The sequence below is a fragment of the Orbicella franksi genome, chromosome 11, assembly GCF_964199315.1.
Source record: "Orbicella franksi chromosome 11, jaOrbFran1.1, whole genome shotgun sequence".
NCBI lineage: Eukaryota > Metazoa > Cnidaria > Anthozoa > Scleractinia > Merulinidae > Orbicella > Orbicella franksi.
The window spans coordinates 13,424,401-13,446,573 of NC_138155.1; the positions used below are offsets into that span (position 1 = coordinate 13,424,401).

Below are 22,173 nucleotides of genomic sequence, written 5' to 3' on the forward strand. Positions count from 1 at the left end.
AAACAAATTAAGTTTTCTGTCGATTTTCGTCGTCAACTTGAGCTTATAACCTCACGTCTAAAAATAAACTTAACCAAAACCGTTTTTGTAAACAGGGCCGGGCGAGTTTTAAAGTTTTCTCTGAGTTAGTTGGCACAGCCTCTTCGTAGACTGCTAAAGTTTTTTCTTCTGTTGTTGAAAACCAAGACTCGTGAGGTCTACGGAACATTTTAAGCCGAAGCGAACAGGATTTGCTAATTTACTTTTGTTCCTATGTGAATATTTGCATATTGTGATTACAACGCATGGAGACTTCCTTGTTTTGTTAGTTCAATTTATTCGGTTTGGCGAAATGCTTGGGTAGATTCCTGGTAAATTTGTTGAAGACTGGTAAAGCTACTGCCAATAAAATGACTGCAAAGCTAAATTATTTAAGCCGTCGGCAAAAATACAGACTGTCAGTAATATTCAAATTTAAGCGTGAATAATTATTTAACTTTAACACTGCAAGCTTAAACGAATTTTCTTTATCCTTTCTTTTATTTCGTCACCTTTCATTGAGAAGGGATTTGCTGTTTTTACTCAGATGTAGTGATATGCATCTTGTATTTATAATGTAAATTTCCTCGTTTTATTTTGTTTTCTGTCCAATTAGTTCGGTTTGGTGAAATGCTTATATAGTCCAAATGTCGAGTAAACGATTATGCATGGAAATCCTGTCTGCAAATAAAGCTCTACTTTGATTTTGATTTGCTACATGTATTTCATTTTATTTGTGCCATTGCTTTTGGTTGGGGGTACATGGACCCTATTTTCTTAGTGAGAAGTTATTCCCAAATGCGGTATTTACAGTTAATATGGAAATGTTCCTAAAAAGTGAGATAGTACTCATTAAAAAAAAAAAAATGCGAAGAGCTCTACTCGGTAAATTGAACAGTGTAATAGAAGAAGTTCTTGCCCTGACCATTTCTCGGTAATAAAAGTAACTTTTACATACGTATATGCACAATTTAGTTGGTGAGAGTGCTCTCCTCTCTCCACTCCCTCTCTCTCTCTCTCTCTCTCTCTCTCTCTCTGTTCTCTTCTTCACACTATTTTTTTTATTAACTAACTTATCATCCGAATGTCACTGACTGTTTTCCTTGTTGTGCGTGCATACCTTTTTTGCTCGTCGAAGAAAGTTTCAGTTTCTTCCTGGCTGTACAGTTTTCTTTGTCCTGTCTGTGAAATTGTGCAACCGTTATTTCTAGTGAGGGCTATGATTATGACTATCTCAGTAAAGTGCGTCTTAATTTTATTCCAAGCACCCTGAGAGCGTCTAAAATAAGCTTGCTGGTAATTGCCATTTTGTTTAATAAGTCATCTTCAATTTACCGGAGGTATAAATTTATCCTTTATGCCTAGTAGATACTGAACAAGATAGAAAATGTCATAGAGAACAGGATGTCCGTCAGTGGCAGCCCCCAGTACGTTGACAGTCACGCCCCCCACTTTCGAAGTCCAAAGGCTAACCTGGGTGGTCTAAATATGAAATTTGATTTTTCCAACAGATACGAGACCAATTCCAGATCAACACAATTTCCACACTGATACTGTGACAAATCAGCATTTTATATTCTTGGCGGCCATCATATTAAAACAATTTGTAGAAATGTTGCACACTTACTTCTGTCTGCTTCTCGCTTGCTAACAGATCAGACCACATGTTGTTAAAAGATGCTGAAAGACTGCCAGGAACTCACCGCAATAGCTTTTTCTTATTGTGCTGCTCACCAGTCTTCTCAGAGCAATTTGATCTAGGCAAGAACCAGGCTCTCATCAGGGCCAGGTTGAACAAAAGATGGGTAACTTAGCCTATGAGCAGGCTCTCGTGTTTGGGCCGGGGGCATGCATGAGCGGCAAAGCCGCATGAAGGCACTTGGTCACATGCCAATGCAAAAAAACACTAGACACCTATTTAGCCTGCTCAGACACTAGAGACAGATACTAGAGCCTGCTTGCAGGCCATGGGTAACTCTATCCAGCCGAAAAATCAGTACCCCTGACTGGATAGGGATTTACCCAATGGATAGCTTTATCTAGCTTTTGAAAAACCAGGCCAGATGTGTAGCTAAGGGTTCTTCAGAACTATAGAATAATTTTTTTAGCAATTACAGTTTGTGGCTCAAGTAAAACCAAGAAAATAAATAACAACAATATAATTTTTGCTCATATTTATTTATTAGACATTGCTGAAGCAAATTATTTCTATCATCATTGATAATATCTGGATTCCAGATTCTAGTTTCTGGTTCCGGATTCCGGATCCCAGATTCTGGGTTTGGGTTTCCGGATTCATTGTTTTAGGGTTCCCCTAGATGATGTATGTGGATATTAATCTTGAATAATCTGAAATTTCAGAGAGTTTAAAAATATCATATCATATCTGTAATGGTTCTGAGGTGGAGGGCTGTTACATGTACATGTAAATGTGTCATGCACGATTTTTCACTTGTTATGATTCAGGTGCCAATAGTTTCTACATCTGTTGGTGTGCAACAATCTACACCAATATTTCAACCTAATAATGTACTGTGTATATTAATTAACCAAATTATGCTGTTTTTAGTTGACCAATGCTACTACATAGTAATGTGATGTTGAAGTGCACCAATTTACAAACATGCCCAGTGTCAACTTGTCAAATATATGAGCTGGCCACAGTCTAGATTACAAATTTTCTGAAAGGTAAGATGTTTCTTAAACATTATTTTGTAATTAATGATTTCTCAGACATTCTTTTCGTCAAGAAAAGATTCATACCCCAAATGGAGGTTTTTTCTCTATTAGAGCTCTCTCTTCCTGATACTTTAATTTGGAGTTTCTTAAGACTGGCCATGAATTGGTGTTGGGTGTGAATATCTTCTGGAACTGCACATTCAGTAAGCAAGAACATCAGTATTTATCCTGACAAACTCTGATTTTCTTTTGGAAGCTGAACTCATATACAGTTGTACAGTTATATGTACAACCAAACAGCGTGGACGGCCCTTTGATTGGGACTGTGCACATTGTTGTAACTTGCCGTGTTCCAGTTTCTTGTTTGAAGCAAATTGCATTTGCTCTCGAAAGCAAGTCGCTAAGTTAATAATAGTTGTATAAGTTTGCTTTGCATCTCAGGGCAGAGCCTGCCACTTTGAAAGTTGGAGTACCAACCAATAGCATTTGATTCACTACTGACTCTCAGTAAACAACTAACAATGGAGTACACTGTATATCAAAGAAAGGAATTACATGCCTGTTCCTGTCAGTCAATATATGAACAGTTTGCACATGGGCAGCCTGTGTGAAAACATCAAAGATTTTCAAAGCAACCATGGCCTGGTGAGATATTTCTGAGGAAATATAAATTTAAGGTCCTTATGATTGCTTATAGGCATTGATTTTTATTGTAAACAATATCTTACTGAGTGTATTTTTCTTGTGTACTAGTTGTTGTAGAACACAGAGGTCACTGTTATGACAGAGATATTGTAATTTGTGAAAAGTTCTATAAACAAATGCACCTGGGAACAAATAAATTTATCATGGATGCAGCTTCTAAGAGATCCCCAATATTAATGGCACATACACTGCACATACATGTAAAAGAGTTCAATAATTCACTACTTATGATTGTAATGCTTTGTTTGGTTTCTCCGTATTTACAGACGACTTGATGGAATTTTAAATTCTGCACCAAGTTCATTGAATAAACTGACTTAGAGGTTCAGTTCTGCAACCCATCCTGTGTGTAGTAATATCACAGCTGCAACATTGTGACAGATACACTGTATTACATTATTAAGAAACACTTATATTAACTAATTGTTTTAAGTACCTGTTAAATTAATCAGTTTTTCCTAGAGATAATTTACTCATGGTTTATTTAAATAATTGGCTTTTTGGCTTTAAAATGATATTTATTGAGCTTTTAAATCAATTTTGTGATAATCTGCATTGGACATGGCATAAATTGATATTTTGCCAACACGAAATGGAGAACTGGGTCTTAAGCAAAGTTGCAGGAATAGCATTTTTGTAGAAAGAAAGGGTTGAGAAATTTGTGACATTCTACAGACAGCCTTGCCATTCGCAATGTCCAATAAGGTTGACTTGTTCCATACTGTCGTACAAATAGTGTTCTCTAATTTATAAATTATTTCAATCTGTTGTTTAAATGATTGCCTTATAACCCCATGTCCGGTTTGGTGCATGTAGGATATTGATGTATTGTTTACCATTTTGCTGTAAATTATCCTAATTGATGTGTCAATCAAAGGATATCTTGGATATGCTGGGCTCTCCGGACAAATGTACCTATGCCTGATAACCTTTGAGTGCATTTGGTTGTGTTGTGCAGACAAAATACATGTACATAATATAACTTACTCTTAGCTTACTTATAATTCTTGGTATAATTTAATCATAGCAAAATTAATTAATGGAACCAAATAACACCTCCTGTAGTCCACAATCTCAGTCGAGAAAAAGAACAAATCACATTGAAATTGAATAATAAAATTATTATTATAAGCCTATGCAAGTATTCATGATCAGCAAAAAAAGTATCATAATTACTGTTCATGCCAGAGTGATTTTGCTTATTGCAAACCCTTCCAGCAGGAGGAGACTCCATACAATAGTGAAGATGGCTTAATGTATCTTTGGGGACAAGTTAGAAAACAAAACTTTCCAACTTTTCACATATGCATACTGTTTTGGTATTTTTGCCAGATTTCATTTGCTAGAGATTTAGGGACTGAGTATATTGTAACCACTGCATTTCAATCAGTCCCCACAACAAAAACTGTGTAAACTTCTTTTGTGTGGGAGTCCCCGCGGCCGTGTTAACTAAGGGAGAATATAATGATTAATAACAATGCCTTGTCTTTCTAAATAAGGTAGGAAAGAACAAGAAATGCCAACCAAAAAGCACAGAAGATAGCTCTGTTATGTGATCAAGATTTTTGGTGGCTTCCCAGAAATCCTTGAAATCATGGCTCTATATTTCATAATCACACCATCTTACACCTCGATCTGCTGATGTAATCCCATTTCCGGCTGAAACTATTAAATCATTCGCAATTTACCTCACATACATGTTAGATTATTTTCATTTATTTTAGTAACAACATTCTGAAAAATAACTGAGGAGCTCCGCTTTTAGGCTGGCCTAAATCTATGTATTATTTAAATTAGCTGGTCACGTTCGCTACCGTGTGAAATAATTTGTGATTCATGCGTGACTGCCAGTGCTTTGAAAAAACAGTTAACAGATTGGTCTATTGATAAGCTGAGTTTTAAAAACTTGTTTGAACTTCTTATCTTGGAGTTATTTCAATTCTTTACTTTAAAAGATTTAGAGGAAATGTACAAAATAAAACAAACAATCGGAAATAATAACAATCGCACAATAATTAACAATTGAATAATTAAGTGAGATATGCGTCAAAGTGACCTCACGGAAAATTGTTGGGCACTATTTACGTGAATGAGGACCCCAACCACAATTTCTGAAGGTTGGTGTTTTGCCCCATCGATTGCCATTGAATTCGCTTCGTACCACCTGCTGCATCTGATTGGTCTCTCTGATTTGGGTTTCACTGAACAGTTGGAGCTTCTAGATCTCCAGGTCTTTCGTGGCTTTGTTTACACAACACACAGCAGCAATGCATTCCCGAACTGGTCATTCTTTAAGAGCTGTGCGCATGTCCATGGCCGTAAGGATATCGTGATTCTCATTACAGTATCTTCTTATGGCACCTTTCATTGGGCACAGGATCCTGTCGCATACGTCCTTACCAGATTGAGGTTCTGAAAAGTAGTATCTTTCGACAGACACACCCACACGTACTCCAATATCCCGTACTGCGAGAACAAGCTGGTTATTGTGGTAACAGCCAGCTTCTAATGATTTGAGATAAACCTTCTTCACTCTTGGATTGGAGGATCGAATTGTAAGGAGGAGATTCTGTAGGATTGACAGAACAGCAAACCAATCTTGTAGTCCATGGGCCAGACCACTTTTCGGTACCAAACCTAAAGACAAAACCTGAGTGTGATCAGCTGAAACCTATGCATGAGTTGTTTTCAAATTTGTATGATAACCTTTCTGAATGAGTAGCTTTGTGTGAGATATTTAATTTAAAATTTTGCAAAAAATGGCTTCAGCATGGAAACGAGGCTCAGAAGAAGATCCTCTAATTATATGGTCACGATCGTTTTATCAGCACTTTAGATATTTGAAAAAAAGGAAAATATTTGTATTTCTCCTTGAAGTTGTTAGAAGTAGAAGTTTGTGTCAGGATCACACGAAAATCTAAAAAACAACCAACGGTGTCATTCACATTGCGTCATGGGTAGATCCAAGATGGCGGCATTCTTGACAGGTGTGTAAGGCTAATTTGTGCTAAAATTTTGGTTCCTTATAGAAACGAGAAATGTTCCCAGGGGATACATAAACAGTAAGCATCTAGATAAACATTTAGAGAAATCAGTTAACTAAATATTAAGCCGGTAGTGTCGATTTTTGACAAGAAACTTACAGATCCTCGAAATAGGCGTTCGAGTATATATCATTCGTGTTTTTATACGAAAGGTGTAGCAGTAGATGGCATGATGAGAGATTTTGAAATATATGGAGTTTGAAATGCGTCAAACGGAAAATGATATTAAATAATAGTTTTCCTTTGATATGAGGGTCGTTTCATACATTGCTAAAGATGATTTCATTCATATATATTGACTAAGCTAATTTACAATGCCAAGTGTGGATGGTCCTTTCTGCTGCTTTTGTTGTTTATATAAAATCATTTTTGGTGAAGAACGAACACCTGAATAAATAAATATAAGCTTCAGCACTTGAATTAAACCGGTTTAAAAATGGCTTTTTTACAGTGCTGCGCGCGGTACCGTGAGCACCCAGACAGTTTTTTTTACATTTTTTTTGACATATTTTTGACGAGTTTGATGCTTGGTAATTGGCAACTAGCCAATCAGGGAGCAGATAATTTTGTAAGGCGGAGTAGATCTCCCAGCGTGATATCCAATACAAAGAACATGGCAACGTACCAGGTGAAGGTGAAGTACGGGGAGGAAAGATTTCGTACTTTCTTGATCAAGGATATCTCCTTTGCTAAGCTTATGCAGGCGATAAAGCAAAACTGTTCACCGCTTGCACACTTACCTGCTTCAAACATTCGTGTAAGATATCGCGACGAAGACGGCGATATGAACAATCTGTCGGAAGATCCGGATGATTTTGCTTTCCGCGAGATGCTAAGGAGTGCAAAAGAAGTCAAGGCTCGGGACTACGGAAAGATTTTTCTTCAAGCAAGCGAAGTAGATTCGCCGCTGCCGAGAAAACTGAGACGAATGGACGTGGAAATGCTTAGTTCTTCAGCTTCTAACGAATTCAAGTCGCTGCAACCGAAGCATTTGTCTTTCACACCAACACCTGGCGCGCATCTCGCAACTACAACAGCTCCAAAAAATGCAGAGGAAAGTCCTTTGGACTGCCAGCGACAGGAAATGGAAGAAAATCTTAAGGTTTTGAAAGTACAAGTTACTAGCGCAAAAGAAGAATTGGAGAAACTGAACAATGAATCCAGACATTTTCAGTCGCTCAGTGATATTCGAGCTCGACTCTGTAACAACTGTCATTGCAGTGGTCACACAAACGTAAAATGCTCAAAACCTCCTTGCACGGACATCAGTGTGTGTAAAATAATAGAAAAGCATCAGGGGCGTAGGAACCCCCCTTTTAGGTTATGAAAATGGATTTTATTTCAAGAGGAAAAAGTATCGGAACCCCCCTTTCAAAATTCCGCGAGACGAGATTTTCGTTTTTGAAGAAGAACGAAAGAAAATCAATTTAAAAAGGCATCACATGCTATATCACAGGTTACAATATTATAAGGGTGCATAAATTGGACGGGTCATACAAGCCTCCCGTGCCTACTTCCAGCCTTGCTAGTTTCTCGAGAAGGAAAACCTGTACAAGCCGCTTTGCAGTACTATGCAGATGGCCTACCATTACCCCAGGTTTTTGATGTGGAACTTTTCCGTTGGCGGGGCAAGTAGCTAAACGTGGATCAAGACCTACCCAGCAGTGCAGTTCAGGCATCGGAAGAATGCAGCTATGAATTCTTTCCAATCGTACATAAGTTGCTGCGTATCTTATTGACGTTGCCAATTACCTCTGCAGAACGTGAGCGATTGTTCAGCACATTGTGGCGACTGAAAACTTATCTAGGGCGACCATGACCTGTGAGCGAGAGTCTGGACTTGCGCTAATGAACATCCATTATGGTAGGCAAATTGACATCGGTGCAACAATCGACATTTTTGCACGAAAGCATCCACGGTGCCTCCTTCATTCTGATATCCTAGCTGAGTGAACGGTAAATCACAAGTCTACAGCATTTGATGACTGAGTATTTAATATGTTAAACGAAGCGAGATTTACAATCTCCTCTTAGAAATGCTAGCTACGTTTGGCGCTGAAATTATTTGAAATTTGTGCTCAGAATCAAGGAAACGCCATTTCTGGAGACCCAAAATTCAAACATTTTCCGAGGGAGCATGGCCCCGGACCCGGGCAAGCAATATACATTAGGAAACCCTCTATGCAAAAAGGCTGGCTACGCCCCGGAGCATCCCGAACACAAAACGAAAATTAGCCAACTTCAGCGTGAAATTAGATCTCTGGAAAACAAGACACAAGAAGAGGAAACCCATCTTAAAAGTTTCACGGCCGCACGTGAGTGCGCAAAATCTTCGTTTTTCTTCGTTATGAGACCTAGATTGAAGGCACAAAACTAAGTAAAGTACGCGAGCAGAAGCCGGTTGGATAGGGATCTGATAATTTTGCAAAGAGCGCTCAAAAAGGCTCCCGATTGGTGTGAAGACGAAGACTGGAGACTTCCGATGATTATAGGTCAATACGAGAACTCAAATGTAAACATCTGTTTATAAATGGAACGTATCACCACACTCACAAGATAGACGGCATCTTATTTCTCTCCTTGTAATGGTATGTCTTTAGGATTGAGTTATATTCCTGGCGTTGTTTTTCTCGAGTAAAATTAAGGTAAACTGAAGTGAACTCCGTCGACAGTTCCTGCACACTGATTTATTTGAACGTGGGGAATATTTATCAAGGTCAAATAACAAATAACTCGGCTTCATAGCGTTGCGAATTTCAGATTCTCGTTCATTTGTTGATTTTTCTGGAAATGCTTTACTGTTGTAGTTATTAGCTAAACAAACCTTCGTTTATATTCCGTTCTTGTAGTTGTACCTCTTGCGTTACTACGTCTGTGATATGTATTTTGCAACTCAACAATGTCAACAAACAGCAAACTTTGTAAATATGATAATTATGTTGCGTTCAGAGATATCATGTAACATTTTTCTTAGTTGAGTTTTCTGATCTGGTTTACAAAAAGGTAAAAAAATTGTTGCTCATAAAAAGCATCCACAGTGCTTGAAACATGCATACAAGCTATTGGCACTAATGTTGAGCATCGCCTGCGCTATTGCGATTTTGGTTTCATTTACAGCTAGCATCTGGTGGCGACGTAAAAATGCCTTTATCTCGTGGAAGCAATATTCACAGGTGTTGAAATGTGGTGAGTAAGGTGGCTGAAATAATAGTCTTACACCGCGATCGGCTAACATGTCCGTGAGCACTGGTTCAATGCGATGACCCTGGTGGAAGCCACAATTATCCATGACCACGCAGTCTCCCCGCTCAAGCACTGCACTCTCGTCAGCTCGATGCTCTTGAAGAACTTCGTCAAAGACGTTTAGCAGTTCAAATCCATTAGATGGACCGTCCAGTATATTGTAAAAATCAACGCCGGAAAATGAATACAAAAGATTTATAGTGAAATCTGCATTAAACGCGTAGCGCTGAATTTCGAAAGCAGCCTGTCCTAGTGGCGCGCTCCCGTAGTTTCTGTTCCCTGTAGTTTTGATAATACGCTGGGTTCGTCAAAGAAATGCAGGGTCGTTGGGTTGATGTTAGCTATTTCAGTAAGAAAATCATCGATAGCTGTTGCTGCTTCAGGGGTTGTAGATTCGAGTGGAATAGATGTAAGTTTCTTTCTCGTCGTTACACGTTCTTTGCGAATGACCTTGTTGATCTGTGATACGCTCGGTAGATTGGCAGGATGAACCACGCCATCAAGTAGAAGCCTCTGTTGTCATTCGGTCGATTAAGTGCTCGGTTTCATTAGTTTTTGTACCTCTATATACTCCACGACTTGTTCATCCATTTTGGGACAAGGAAAGCCAACTCTAATGCCTCTGAGGGATGTATTTTGTTCATTATAACGGTCTATCACTTTCTGTACAACACCGGGACTCGAACGAATTTCCCGTGCGATTTGACGGTTGCCAAATCCATCATGATAAAGGTCCAACACTCGTTCTCTGTACATTGCAGGTAGGGCTCTTCCATTATCAAAGCTTCCACCATATCTATTCAGTCTTAGTTGAACATCAGCTAGTGTAAAATATAATAAAAATATAATTTCGTTTGCGACATAGCTGTCAGGTTGTAGAAAGAAAAAAAAACGGATCGTCAAGCAAACCCGAGTTCAAATATTTTCGAAAAGGAAAACTTACAAGCACTTTGAACGCGTGTGTAGCATTGTAGAACTCTTGATCAATATTTCAGTATATCCTTCACAACCGTGAGCTTTTTGAAGTCCAGCGCTTTAGTCATGTTTGGTTTCCCGCCGAATTCTATCCCGCCTGTATCAACTCGTCAAAAACATGTCAAAAATATGTCATAAAAATGTCAAAAAAACTGTCTGCGTGTTCACGGTACCGCGCGCAGCACTGTAAAACCTTTAAGTCTTAATATTGACGTAGAACCCTGCATGACTGAATAGGTGGCACAAAAAGAGGAAATGTGATGCCTGAAGAACAAAACATCGATCAAAAGCGATCACGTTCAGAACAGTCCAGTTGTGCATGTATTATTCACTGTACTGGCGATGATACGGAACTAGTTAGACCAAACGATGAGCAGTCCTCAGGTACACTTGTAAGAGGCGAGCAGCTGCTGTTCGTAAACAAAAACACCTTGATATTGCTGAGACATTAAATGAAGGAGAAATCCCAACATTTACTATCACAGAAAATGTCGTAGCGTGTTTACCATCAAAAAGCTGTTGGAAACAATTTCAAAGCAGCAAGCTGAACTGATGACCAACAACCAACGGCAGCTAAGAGGACCTCGATCCGAGAGTCCCCTACCACCAGCACAACTTACAAACATGTCTGCATATTCTGTGTGTCTTAAGGGAACAAGAAATCGGGAGCCCTTGGAACAATGTGGAGATTTGCGTGCAGATCACTCAATTAGAAAATCAGCCATGGAAAAGAAGGACAGCAGGATTCTCGCAATTGCGTCGCGTGAAATCGTAACAGCTGAAGCTTGTTATCACAGGACATGCTACAAGGGCTATACTAGGGCTGAGACAAGTCCCACTGGGGCTTCCGATGGCTGTGGTGAATCGCTGGAAGATGAGTTTGCTGATCTCAAGCCAGAAGCTTACCAGATGCTTACATCAGATGCTTACGTCAGATGATTACATCAGATCGGATGTTCTTGCAAACGAGAAAATAGTCACATTGACTGAAATGACAGAACTACTTATATCATACGTATCTCACATCTTTGGTTGTGGAAGAAATCAAGTTATCGAAAAGAGGCACATCAGACACAATCTCCAGGCAGAATTTGGCAATGTCCTCCTTTTTGAAAATTTGTTAGAAACCACCAGTGTCTTCATAGTTCCCGCCAATTTGACACACTTCATGTAGCCATATACATAACAACCCCTCTTCGGGAAAAACAGGACAATGCAAGCCAGTCTTCTCGGAGCTCAGATATACACCGGGCTGCTATTGGCATTCACGAGGCTATTCAAAGAACAGAAAACAAGATGTCATAGTCTCCACGCCATTCAGATCTCGCTAAGAGCGCAATGAATGTTCCCAAAGAGCAGGGTTCGTTCTTGCAAACATATCCGACTGGAAAAAAAGAGTGGCGAGATAACAACTGTCATCCAAAGAGCCGAGGTTGATGAAATCCTTCGCCCAAGATCTGATGTTTGGAGTGAGCCGAGAGGAAGGATTAAGCCATCCAAACAGATCCCTCTTCCCTATGCTGTCAAGACCCTGACAGATAACGTTGAACTCATCCAAATGCTTAATCGTTAGACATAGACATACTTTATTTAACGTGGACAAGTACACACTTAGCTGTTCGCTAGTTTCCAGGTGCTCCACGATTTAAATTAAGTAATGTACAACATTATAGGAGCTTTAAAAAAGGTATTTACATCAAGCTAATTTAAAAATCTTTAAAAAAAACCGAGCTAAAAGCGATAAAATATAATCAAAGTGTATTAAACATGAAAATCAGTTTGCCGAATCTTTTTCAAAAAGTCTTTTGAGCCTGCCATGGAACGAATATCACGAGGTAGCATATTCCAGTACTTTGCTGCTGCATAACGCCACGACTTAAGACCATATCTGGTAGTGTTCACTTTAGGTATGGAAAGATTAAAATTTCCGCGAAGATTGTACGCTGTTCTCTTTTCAGTTATAAGATTTTTGAAGCTGGATGGAGCCCTGCCTTGAATAATATTGTTCACAGTCAGTAACATGTCTTGAGTGCGACGATTTTCTAAGGTTGATGTTGATCCGATACGCCCTAAGAGCGCTTCGTACGCCGAGATCTTGTCGCTGTACACAAATCTCAAGGCCCTCGCATTTGTTTTTTCCAGTTTTTCTATATTCCTTCTTCCACAGTGATACCAAACCTGACTACAATAAGAAAAATATGGTAAAATAAAAGCTCGATACAAGGATTCCTGCGTTTTGCAAGGTAGAATGTTCTTTAATCTGCTTAGAGCATTTATTTGGCTCCCCACCTTGCGACAAATGTCCGCAATGTGTGAATCAAATTTTAGTTTTTCGTCTAAAGTTATGCCCAGTAGTTTTATCTCCTTGGATACTGGAATCTCTTTACCCGCACATTCGATGCTAATGCCACTCTGATTAGCATTTCCTAACACCATGACGTTACATTTTGTCGGGTTGGCGATCATTCCGTTTTGTTTAAACCAAGAAGTGGCATTGAACAGATCTTGGTTAATCATGTTTTCTACTGCGCGGGGACATTCGTTTGAAGCATATAAATTGGTGTCGTCTGCAAAGCTTAATAAGCTGCTCTCGTTTATAGCATAGGGCAAATCGTTCATAAAAATATCAAAAAGAAGCGGTCCTAATATTGACGTCTGGAGTACACCACTACGAACGACATTCCACGATGAAAAACTGTTTCCCAGTTTGACTCGTTGGTAGCGATGTGAGAGGTAACTCTGAAGGAGGGACCATGATCTTTCATCCAGTCCGTAAAATCTAAGCTTTTCCAACAGAAGATCGTGAGGGATACAGTCGAATGCCTTGCTAAGGTCCAGTGTAGCAGCACCAATAACGCGGCTTTGATCAAGTTTTTCTTTCCACTCTTCGGTAAGTGTCAATAACGCCGCAGAGCAGCCATGCAATTTCCGATACGCGAACGTATAATCGTGGAAAATGGTATCAAAATAGCTACTCATCTGAGTATGGACAATGCGTTCAAACACTTTGTCGAATGCGGGCAGCACGGTGACAGGTCTAAAGTTTGCTTTGTCCAACACGTTGTCCTTTTTGTGTAAAGGTGTAATCTGACCATACTTCCACCCTTCGGGGACTTCTGCCATTGCAATAATAGTATTTATAAGATCACTTAGCGGTTCAGACACTGATGGTGCCGCTGCTTTGACTGCGCGTGGCGGAATTAAGTCATATCCCTGGGCTTTGTTTGCCTTGATGTCGTTGAGTATTTGCCTTACTTCGTGGTGATTTATAAAACGAAAAGTAAAGCTCTTACTGGCTATACTGTTCGTAGGTAAGCGAGAGGCATGTGACTGATGTTGGAACGGAGTGTATGAATCGATTGTTAACCTATCGGTGATGTTTGTAAAATAGTCATTAAAAATCTCTGCTACTTGAGCTTGATCGATAATCGTTCTGCTATTTTCTTTTAAAATGATCAAATCGCTTTGCGCACGTTTCTTTGTGTGTAAAAGTGGACGTAGTGACCGCCAAAAAGCCCTGTAGTTTCCAGCACGTGAGCAGCACAGATGATCGAAATGTTTAACAACAGACTTTCGCCTCATGGAGACCACGCGATTTCTTAACACTCGGTATGCTTCCCAGTCGTCTGTTTTCCTTGTTTTGTTAAATTTTCGTTTTAGACTGTTTCGCTTCCGAATGGCCTTTCTTATCTCCGGTGTAATAAATTTAAATTGACCTGAAGCCGCCTTACGTTTTCTCATTCTGATGCGTGCATGATCGTCCAGCACATCGGTATACATCTTTTCCCAAGCCCAACAGATGTCATTGATGTCTTCGAACGCATACGCCACATTAAACGGCACACATGCAAGGTCCTTGTTAAAAGCATTCGCATCGAAGCTTTTAAAACACCTGCCTTTCGTAAAAAGGTCTCTGGTTTGGATAATTTCTTGTTAAGAATAGTGTAGACCAGTTTGTGATCACTCAGGCCTGTCTCCATTGTTCCTGATTTTAATGCAAATGTCGGAGAATTTGTTGCTATAATGTCTAAGCAAGACTCTCTAGAAATTGAAATCCTTGTTGGCTCATTTATGAGATTGTCCAAGCCGTAGATGTCACAGATATCTAAGAAAGCTCGACCTTGTTTCCCGCTGTCTTGTCGTTTTAGAATATCGCAACTGAGATCTCCCAAACATAACACACTAGCTCGGTTTGAAATCGCTGCGTCTAAACTTTCGCACATGTCGCTCGTAAACGTCTGATTGTTTACTGACGGTGGTTTGTAAACATTAAGTAAAGACATAAGTCGCTGTCCAAGCTGAATGTCGACGAGTGTTGCGGCCACGGAATCGCCTATTCCCAGCTTGAAGAAATCAAAACTGTACTGTGCCTCAAGAAAATGACATCAACAAGTGAAATCTCATTGCCAGATAACATCCAGCCTCATGTTGGCACTACTTTGGCATGGGATAACATTGACCGCCTAGAAGAAACGTCATCGGGTGAAGGAACATCACTTAGAGTAAATGGAATAGCGGTGCAGGCGAGGCATTTCGGACCACAACTTCCCCCGGAACAATCAACGCAGATAGTTCAGACCAAAAAGAGTGTCGAGGCACTGGATTGAGAAAATCTTCCCATTTACAATGCAGAAGATGGTTGCGGTCCTCGTTCTAGAAGATTTGTAGAAGTTACCCGCCACAAAGCTCTTGAAAACGCACGAAGAAAAAACTTCTTATGGGTCTTAGTGTGACTACATGCGGACGCATTCGAACATGAGGCGCAGCAGTGGAGAAATTCCTTTTGAATCGAAAGAATAAAAACGCCTTCACAGAGTTTGTGGTAAAGGGGTGGAGATGAGATCAATACATAACAAAGTTGACAGGCAAGGTCACTTTTCGTGCGAAAGTGACTGTTACGAGATTACCTCACAAGCTGCCAGAAGAGTTGAAGAGCTCAACTCCACACAGGAAGAAGCAAATACCACGCTTATTCTACATGCAGCTCATGCAGCCAAATCGGGCTACAAGGAGGTGGTTGGGGCATCAGAAGATACAGACGTATTCTTGCTTTGCCTGGCATTTAATTGCTTTATTCGGCATCCATGTATGTCAAGTGTGGAGCGCAGACAAGAACTAGATATGTCAGTATATCCAGTGTGGTGGCAGCTGTAGGAGAAGAACTTTGCAAATGCCTAATTAGTATGCATGCTTTCACTGGTTGTGACACAGTGAGTGCCTTCGCTGGAAGGGAAAAGATAACAACCCTACGACTTGTCAAGCAACAGACATCTTAGCAAGAAATGTTAAGCAGCTGGCATGGGGATGGAATATGTTCTATCAGTTATGCTTTTTCAGAGCCTTCAAAAGTTTACATGTAAGCTCTACTGCTCTCAACCAAGAACTGATAACATTAATGAGCTGAGGTACAGGTTATTCTGCGCCAAGAAGGGTAACATCGATTCCACCCAATTACCACCTTGTGTTTACTGCTTGTTAAAGCATGCGGCTCGCGCAAACTTCCAAGCAGCCATTTGGAAGTGAAGTCTGCAAAACTGCCAAGGGACGCGACCCCCATTGGTTTTGGCTGGCGCGAAGACGGTGATCACTTTGCCATTGACTGGATGAGCGGTGACCCAGCTCCTTCGACAGCCCCTACAGCCGTGCTAGAACTACCGTCTTGCTCGTGTACAAGGTCAGATCATGTCAACTTCCTACCTGCAGTCGCCTAGCAAATGGTTTCAAGTGCATGGATGTGTGCAAGCTATTAGATTGTGACAACAGATGTGAAGATTCTATCGAGGAGTTTGTCTCAGATGACAGCGAAGAAGACGAAGAAATCTGACTTTAATTATCAATGTAACACATGTACAATCAGTTTCTTATATCCTGAATAATTATTCATATTTAACATTTGGCAAGTTTAGCCATGGAAACCATCCAGGAACAATTTTTTTAAAGTTAAAAATTAGTTGTTGACATGAAGCTCTGAAAACGTTTGAGATCTTCAATAACTAAAAACCAGTGCATGTAACACGATTGTATTTGCATTTGCTCGTATTTGACCGTAGTAATCACATTTGTACTAGTTCTATCTGTTCAGCCCAACCGAGTCATTTGCAATTTATCACGTGATAAGCCTGGTACAGCTACTTATTTGACATGGTTATCACACCATATACCAAACTAAGCAAGAGGAGTCAATGTAGTTTAGAATGAGCGTTCGGAAGTAACCAATGCAGTTTACACGAACACTTTCTTTTTTTCACATGTTTCGTCTTATTGTTCATATTTATAGTTTGACAAGTGTTGCCATGAAAACCATTCAGGGATAATACCTATAAGTCATATATAAGTTTTTGGAATCAGGTCTGAAACCTGCGTTTGAAGTTTGCAATAACCAAAAATCAATGTATGTAACATTTTCAGGTTTGCATTTAACTGTTATTAGGCATTTTTTACCAATTCTGCTTATTCAGCCAAACCGAGTGACGTCATTTAATCACGTGATAATCCTAGTAAAGCTACTCATTTGGCATGGTTATCATACACCAAAAATTAACCTAGAGGAATCAATGTTGCCCAAAATAAGTGTTAGAATTTGTGCCTCGTTTTGGTACCAAATGGCTCTTTCAAGGGTCATGGCCCATGGACTATTGGGAGCAGTTCTTGTACAAGTGGTGGGAATATGAAGCAAACAAGTTTCCACGTCCGCCACTGGATACAATACGACTGACGTGCCAATTTATTCCCCTCTTGGCAAACCAGTCGCACTGCTGTGAAAACTTCATAGCCCAGTCTGCAACTGTAAAAACCGAATCTACCCTAAGATCTTGCTTGAAGCCTCCCTTCGCCTTCTCTTTGTTCTCGGACCGCAGGATATGGCATTTCCATTCTTTGATGGAGTTGACAGACTTGCTGAAGTCATACAGGAAGTCATCATGCTGCTCCTTGCTCTACATTGACGACGAAAGTTCGTTTATTTTCTCCTCAACAGATTGAATAACAGTTTTCAGTTCCTCGCAGCTGTTACACTTTACGTTATGATCATGCAAGCAATGATAATTGAAATCTTTAATAGCTGGATCGCTGAGCGCAAACTTCCTACAATGATCTGCGGAAGCACTTTCTTCTCCACGACAGCAGTACTAATAATGATGTCCAAGTCGTTGAATGCCAGATCCAGGATGTCCTACTTTCAGGTAGGCCTATGATTCGTTCAATTTATGCTTTATTACAGCTCCACGTGGCTTAAATATTTGTAGTTTGCAATGGGCTACGGATAAGGTGAATTGCCGCTGATCAAACACATGAGCTTAAGCATTTATTTCAGGCGTGGTTTTCTGCGTTCATTTTAAACCGGTCAATTTTTTCGCTTTTATGATCACTTTCGGCATTTTTTATTTTCTCACTCTTTCTGCAAAAATACAATTGATACGTTTAGCGGCCATGCCTTGTCGAACGTTGCCGGCAAATACTGCGATAGCATTGCTTCGCATATTAGATAAAGCCGTGAAAACTTTAAACAAAACCCGCAACCACTAGTGCACGCTTTACATTTAACAATGTAATCTAATTATAGAACTAGACGCTTTGCTGCGTGTACCCATGCAGTCGTTATACTGAGAAGTACTAGCTATATTGCAATTGAGCTCAATGTTCTGCATTTGAAGTCGTACGAAATTCAATCGAATCGATGTGCTCAAGCTATTCTGCCTTTGATTGCATTTCTTGGAATCGATTAAAAGCTTATCACTCGTTTGCAGACCTTTAGGGCGTGAAATGAGTCAAGGTCTTTATATCAGCCTATAAACGCTTCAGTCTATTTTCCTTAGCCTTTGCCTTTGTTGTTGTTGTTGTTGTTGTTGTTGTTTTTCCGTGTCGAGAGACATTTTGAGAGACATTTTGCGAGACATTTTGAATTTCAGATTTCTGGCGGTGCGTGACATAGAGCTACGAACGCGTTTGTCGAAAAATATATACTCATCCATGATTTTTAGCCCATTTAAAAGTTAAAGTATTAGGAAAAAGTGTTCATGTAAATGTTTGTTTGTTTAGTACAGATAATCAGTCGCCTAGATAGCCAAAGTAAGTTCTAGATGTTTACGCTATTTTCCGGCCGCTATGTTGGTGTACCGCGGAGGTACACCAACACCGCAGTTACATACTGGGCTCTGTTAATTTGTGCAAAATATTTCGACGAATATCTGAGGTTTGGGAAAACGCACAGACTTAAAAAATAGAGAAGTTTCATCTTTATTAATCTCCTATAACATCACAATTTCTTGACTTTATCCACTAAATGGTTTTCGAATAATTTTTTATTGCGTCAGGATTACGTAACAGTGCAAGCCAAGAATTGTTTTGCTGGAGTCAACATACATTAGTTTCCTTCAGCTTAAATGTACAATATAATTCGCTGCATGTGGGTTTCATTCTTGTAACGACACATAACTCTGTTACAAGAAAATAACGAGAGAATATCGTTTAGTTCGAGATTTTAACTTTATTATACTTTACGAAGTTTCTCAGAGCCTTTTACTTAGGTGTGCTCGAACAGATACATTCGTAAACAAATTCTCTAACCTTTCTGCTCTTGTTGTTCAGGCGTTATTGAGTTCGTGCTGGGATTCTACTCGGTTCACGATCACGTCTAGAAATACGATGTTGAAGATGCTTTTTATCAAGTTGAAGAGTTGATAGCCCCGGTTGATAGCTCCTTTTGGTATAACATGATTCTTGATAAATTCAGTCAAAATGTTCGCTGGTAAATTGATCTCTTGTAGGGCTTGCAGCCCGACCAGTTTCGAAAACGCTTAACGTCCTTTAATGTCGGTCTACCGCAAACGGCGTGTTCATTTGTATGTGATTTCATCGCCCTAGAAATCATAGAATCCATGCCAGCTTTTCACGACGATAACTGCTATAAATCCCATGTGCTGCACGCATGCACAGGTGAAGCATGGGCTTTAGAGATGGGCTTTAGAGACCAGACGGCGATTTGTGACTGAACGAGGCAAAAATAGAAGTAAGTAAGTAAGTAACTTTATTTAATGAGGGTAAAAACACTTTACACTCATTGACTGATAAACTCGTGGCCCTCCCTTAAACAATTAAAATATAAATCACAATGATTTTAAAAATATCTAACTATGAATAATAATAAGTATAAAACTGATAAAATTACTAACATCAATAAAATGGACTAAAATCTTGTTGGTGCATGCGATACAAAGAGTTAGAGGACACTAAGAAATTGTGAAATGTTCAATATTTGCATACCCCTTCTTTATAAGCTTGACGCATTTCTCTTTAAAAACATTAATGCTATCTCAGGATCTTATGTTAGGAGGTAGGGAATTCCATAGTGAAGTTGATGTAGAAGCAAAAGTTTTTCCTCCTTCTGTCGCTCTGTTGCTCTTAGGGCATCGTAGCGTGATGTGACTATAACGCGAGGATCTTACCGATATGTCACTCACACGTATCAACTTACAAGATATGTATTCTGGACATTGACCATGTAGACCTTTAAAGATAAGGCATAGCTTATTAACATTGATTTCTTCATAGAAGGGCAACCAGTCCAACTTGTTAAATAAGTCAACAGTTCGTTCATCCCTTGCTGTTTTAACATCCAATATTACCCTGGCCGCTCTCTTTTGCAGTCGAAAGACTCGTCTGATATTTGCTTTAGATGTTATACTCCAGACTGCTCCGCCATACAGAAAAAGGGCCTTTATGGTTGCATTGTAGAAGAGTATACGCTCATTTAAAGGTAAATAATGCCTAATTGATCTCAAGATACCGATGCGCTTAGTAAGTTTCTTACATAAATGTTCAACATGCTCGTTAAAAGAAAGGTCCGGGTCATTATATACTCCAAGTAGCTTATAGCTGGTAGTAGTTTCCAATACATCTCCCGTGCTGGAACGGATTTCCATCTGGTCGCAGTGGTCCATCTTTGCACGCAGTCTAGTACCGGTTACGAACATGGATTTTGTTTTGGCCATGTTCAGCTTAAACCGGTTATTGCCTGTCCATTTTTCCAGTTCTACAGTACTTTGACATAGTCTGGAACAAAGTCCAGGGGTATTTGTGTAAGGTGAGTGTGAGCTCAGAGTCGTGTCATCTGCGAAGATGTCCACAGTAGTGGGCTGCGATACTGCCTCCGGGAGGTCGTTTATATGCACTAGGAAAAGAAGAGGAGAGAGTACGGATCCCTGTGGCACTCCGTGCGTCAAAGCCTGGGGCGAGGATTGTGCACTCCGGATAACCGTGCGCTGCGCTCGGTTTTGAAGGAATGAACGCACAAGGACCAGGCTGTTGTCCTCTAGACCATAAATGCGCGGTTTTTCAATCAATATCTCATGGTTAACAAGATCGAAGGCCTTCTGGAAGTCGGCGAAAACTAAGCCATTTATCCCGTTGTCATCAAGATTTAACAGCATTCGGTCGACAATGTCTATTAAGGCTGTCTCAGTCGAGTGGTGTTTCCTAAAGGCAGATTGCAATGAATATAGGAGATTATTGTCCTTGAGAAAAGTAGATAGAGAGTTGTGCAAATGTCTCTCGAATATTTTTGAAAGTACAGGAAGGACTGAGATCGGCCTGTAGTTGTTTGTGTCAGACTTGCTCTTCTGCTTGTGTATTGGCGTCACCTTAGCCTGTTTCCATGCTGTCGGAAAAGTGCGACGAGCGATACAGATGTTTATGAGTTTGGCCAGTGATGGTGCTATTGCCGGAGCTGCTATCTTCAATATACGGGTACTCACGCCATCCACACCAGTCGCTTTGCTTGAAGGGATAGCTTCAATAAGTCGTTTGGTCTGGTTCGGCGTGATAAGAGGAAAAGCATGCATGGCATTTGAGGTCTTGCGTTTGCTGACAAAAGATATCAGGGTCGCTGGGTTAAACTCAGCGGCAGTTTTGTCTGAGAGACTTTCAGCTAAGCCCGTAAAATGTTTGTTTAGCACTTCGGCAATTAAGTCGTCATAGTTGATTTGCGTGGTCTTGTTCTCTTCTAAATAGGTCACACCTCTAGTGTTTAGTTGTCCAGAAAGATCCTTGAGCGCGGACCAGATTTTCTTTGGATTGTTTTGGTTTTCCCTGAATGATTCATGGAAGAAATTTCTCTTGGCAGTTCTAATCGCCTCGGCGACTTTGTTTTTGGCGCTCCTCAAGGCTAACCAGTCATCAGGAACGTTCGAGCGTTTGGCTTTTTTGAGGAGACGATCACATTTTTTCATCAGCTTTAGGATCTCAGGTGATAACCATTTCGGTTTTGTTTCGTGTCGGATACGTTTTCGTTTGAGCGGCGCATTTGCATCAATGGCTTCATTAAGAAGAGAATACCAGCCATTTACCATGTCATCTACTTCATCAAAAACAAAGATTATGTCCCATTGGGTCTCATATAATGTCTTGATAAACCTTTCATGGTCTAAGGATTTGAGATTCCGATAGGTGATATATTTATGGTTCTTTGTGTTGTCAGGAGAATAATGGTTGTACAAACGCACAGCCAAAACCG

At 40.0% G+C, this 22,173-nt stretch overlaps 1 protein-coding gene across 1 annotated transcript; it reads left to right on the forward strand.

Annotated features, from left to right (window-relative positions):
* Positions 1–6,894: 6,894 nt before the first annotated feature.
* On the forward strand, positions 6,895–9,047 carry LOC145503160 (uncharacterized). The gene has a single exon (XM_081482624.1). The coding sequence runs from the start codon at positions 6,970–6,972 to the stop codon at positions 7,771–7,773; it is 804 nt and encodes a 267-aa protein (XP_081338750.1). The 5' UTR covers positions 6,895–6,969; the 3' UTR covers positions 7,774–9,047.
* Positions 9,048–22,173: the final 13,126 nt, after the last annotated feature.

What these genes read in the sequence shown, in the direction of transcription:
- LOC145503160 (XM_081482624.1), top strand. Translation starts at nt 6,970, where the DNA reads ATGCTTGGTAATTGGCAACTAGCCAATCAGGGAGCAGATAATTTTGTA.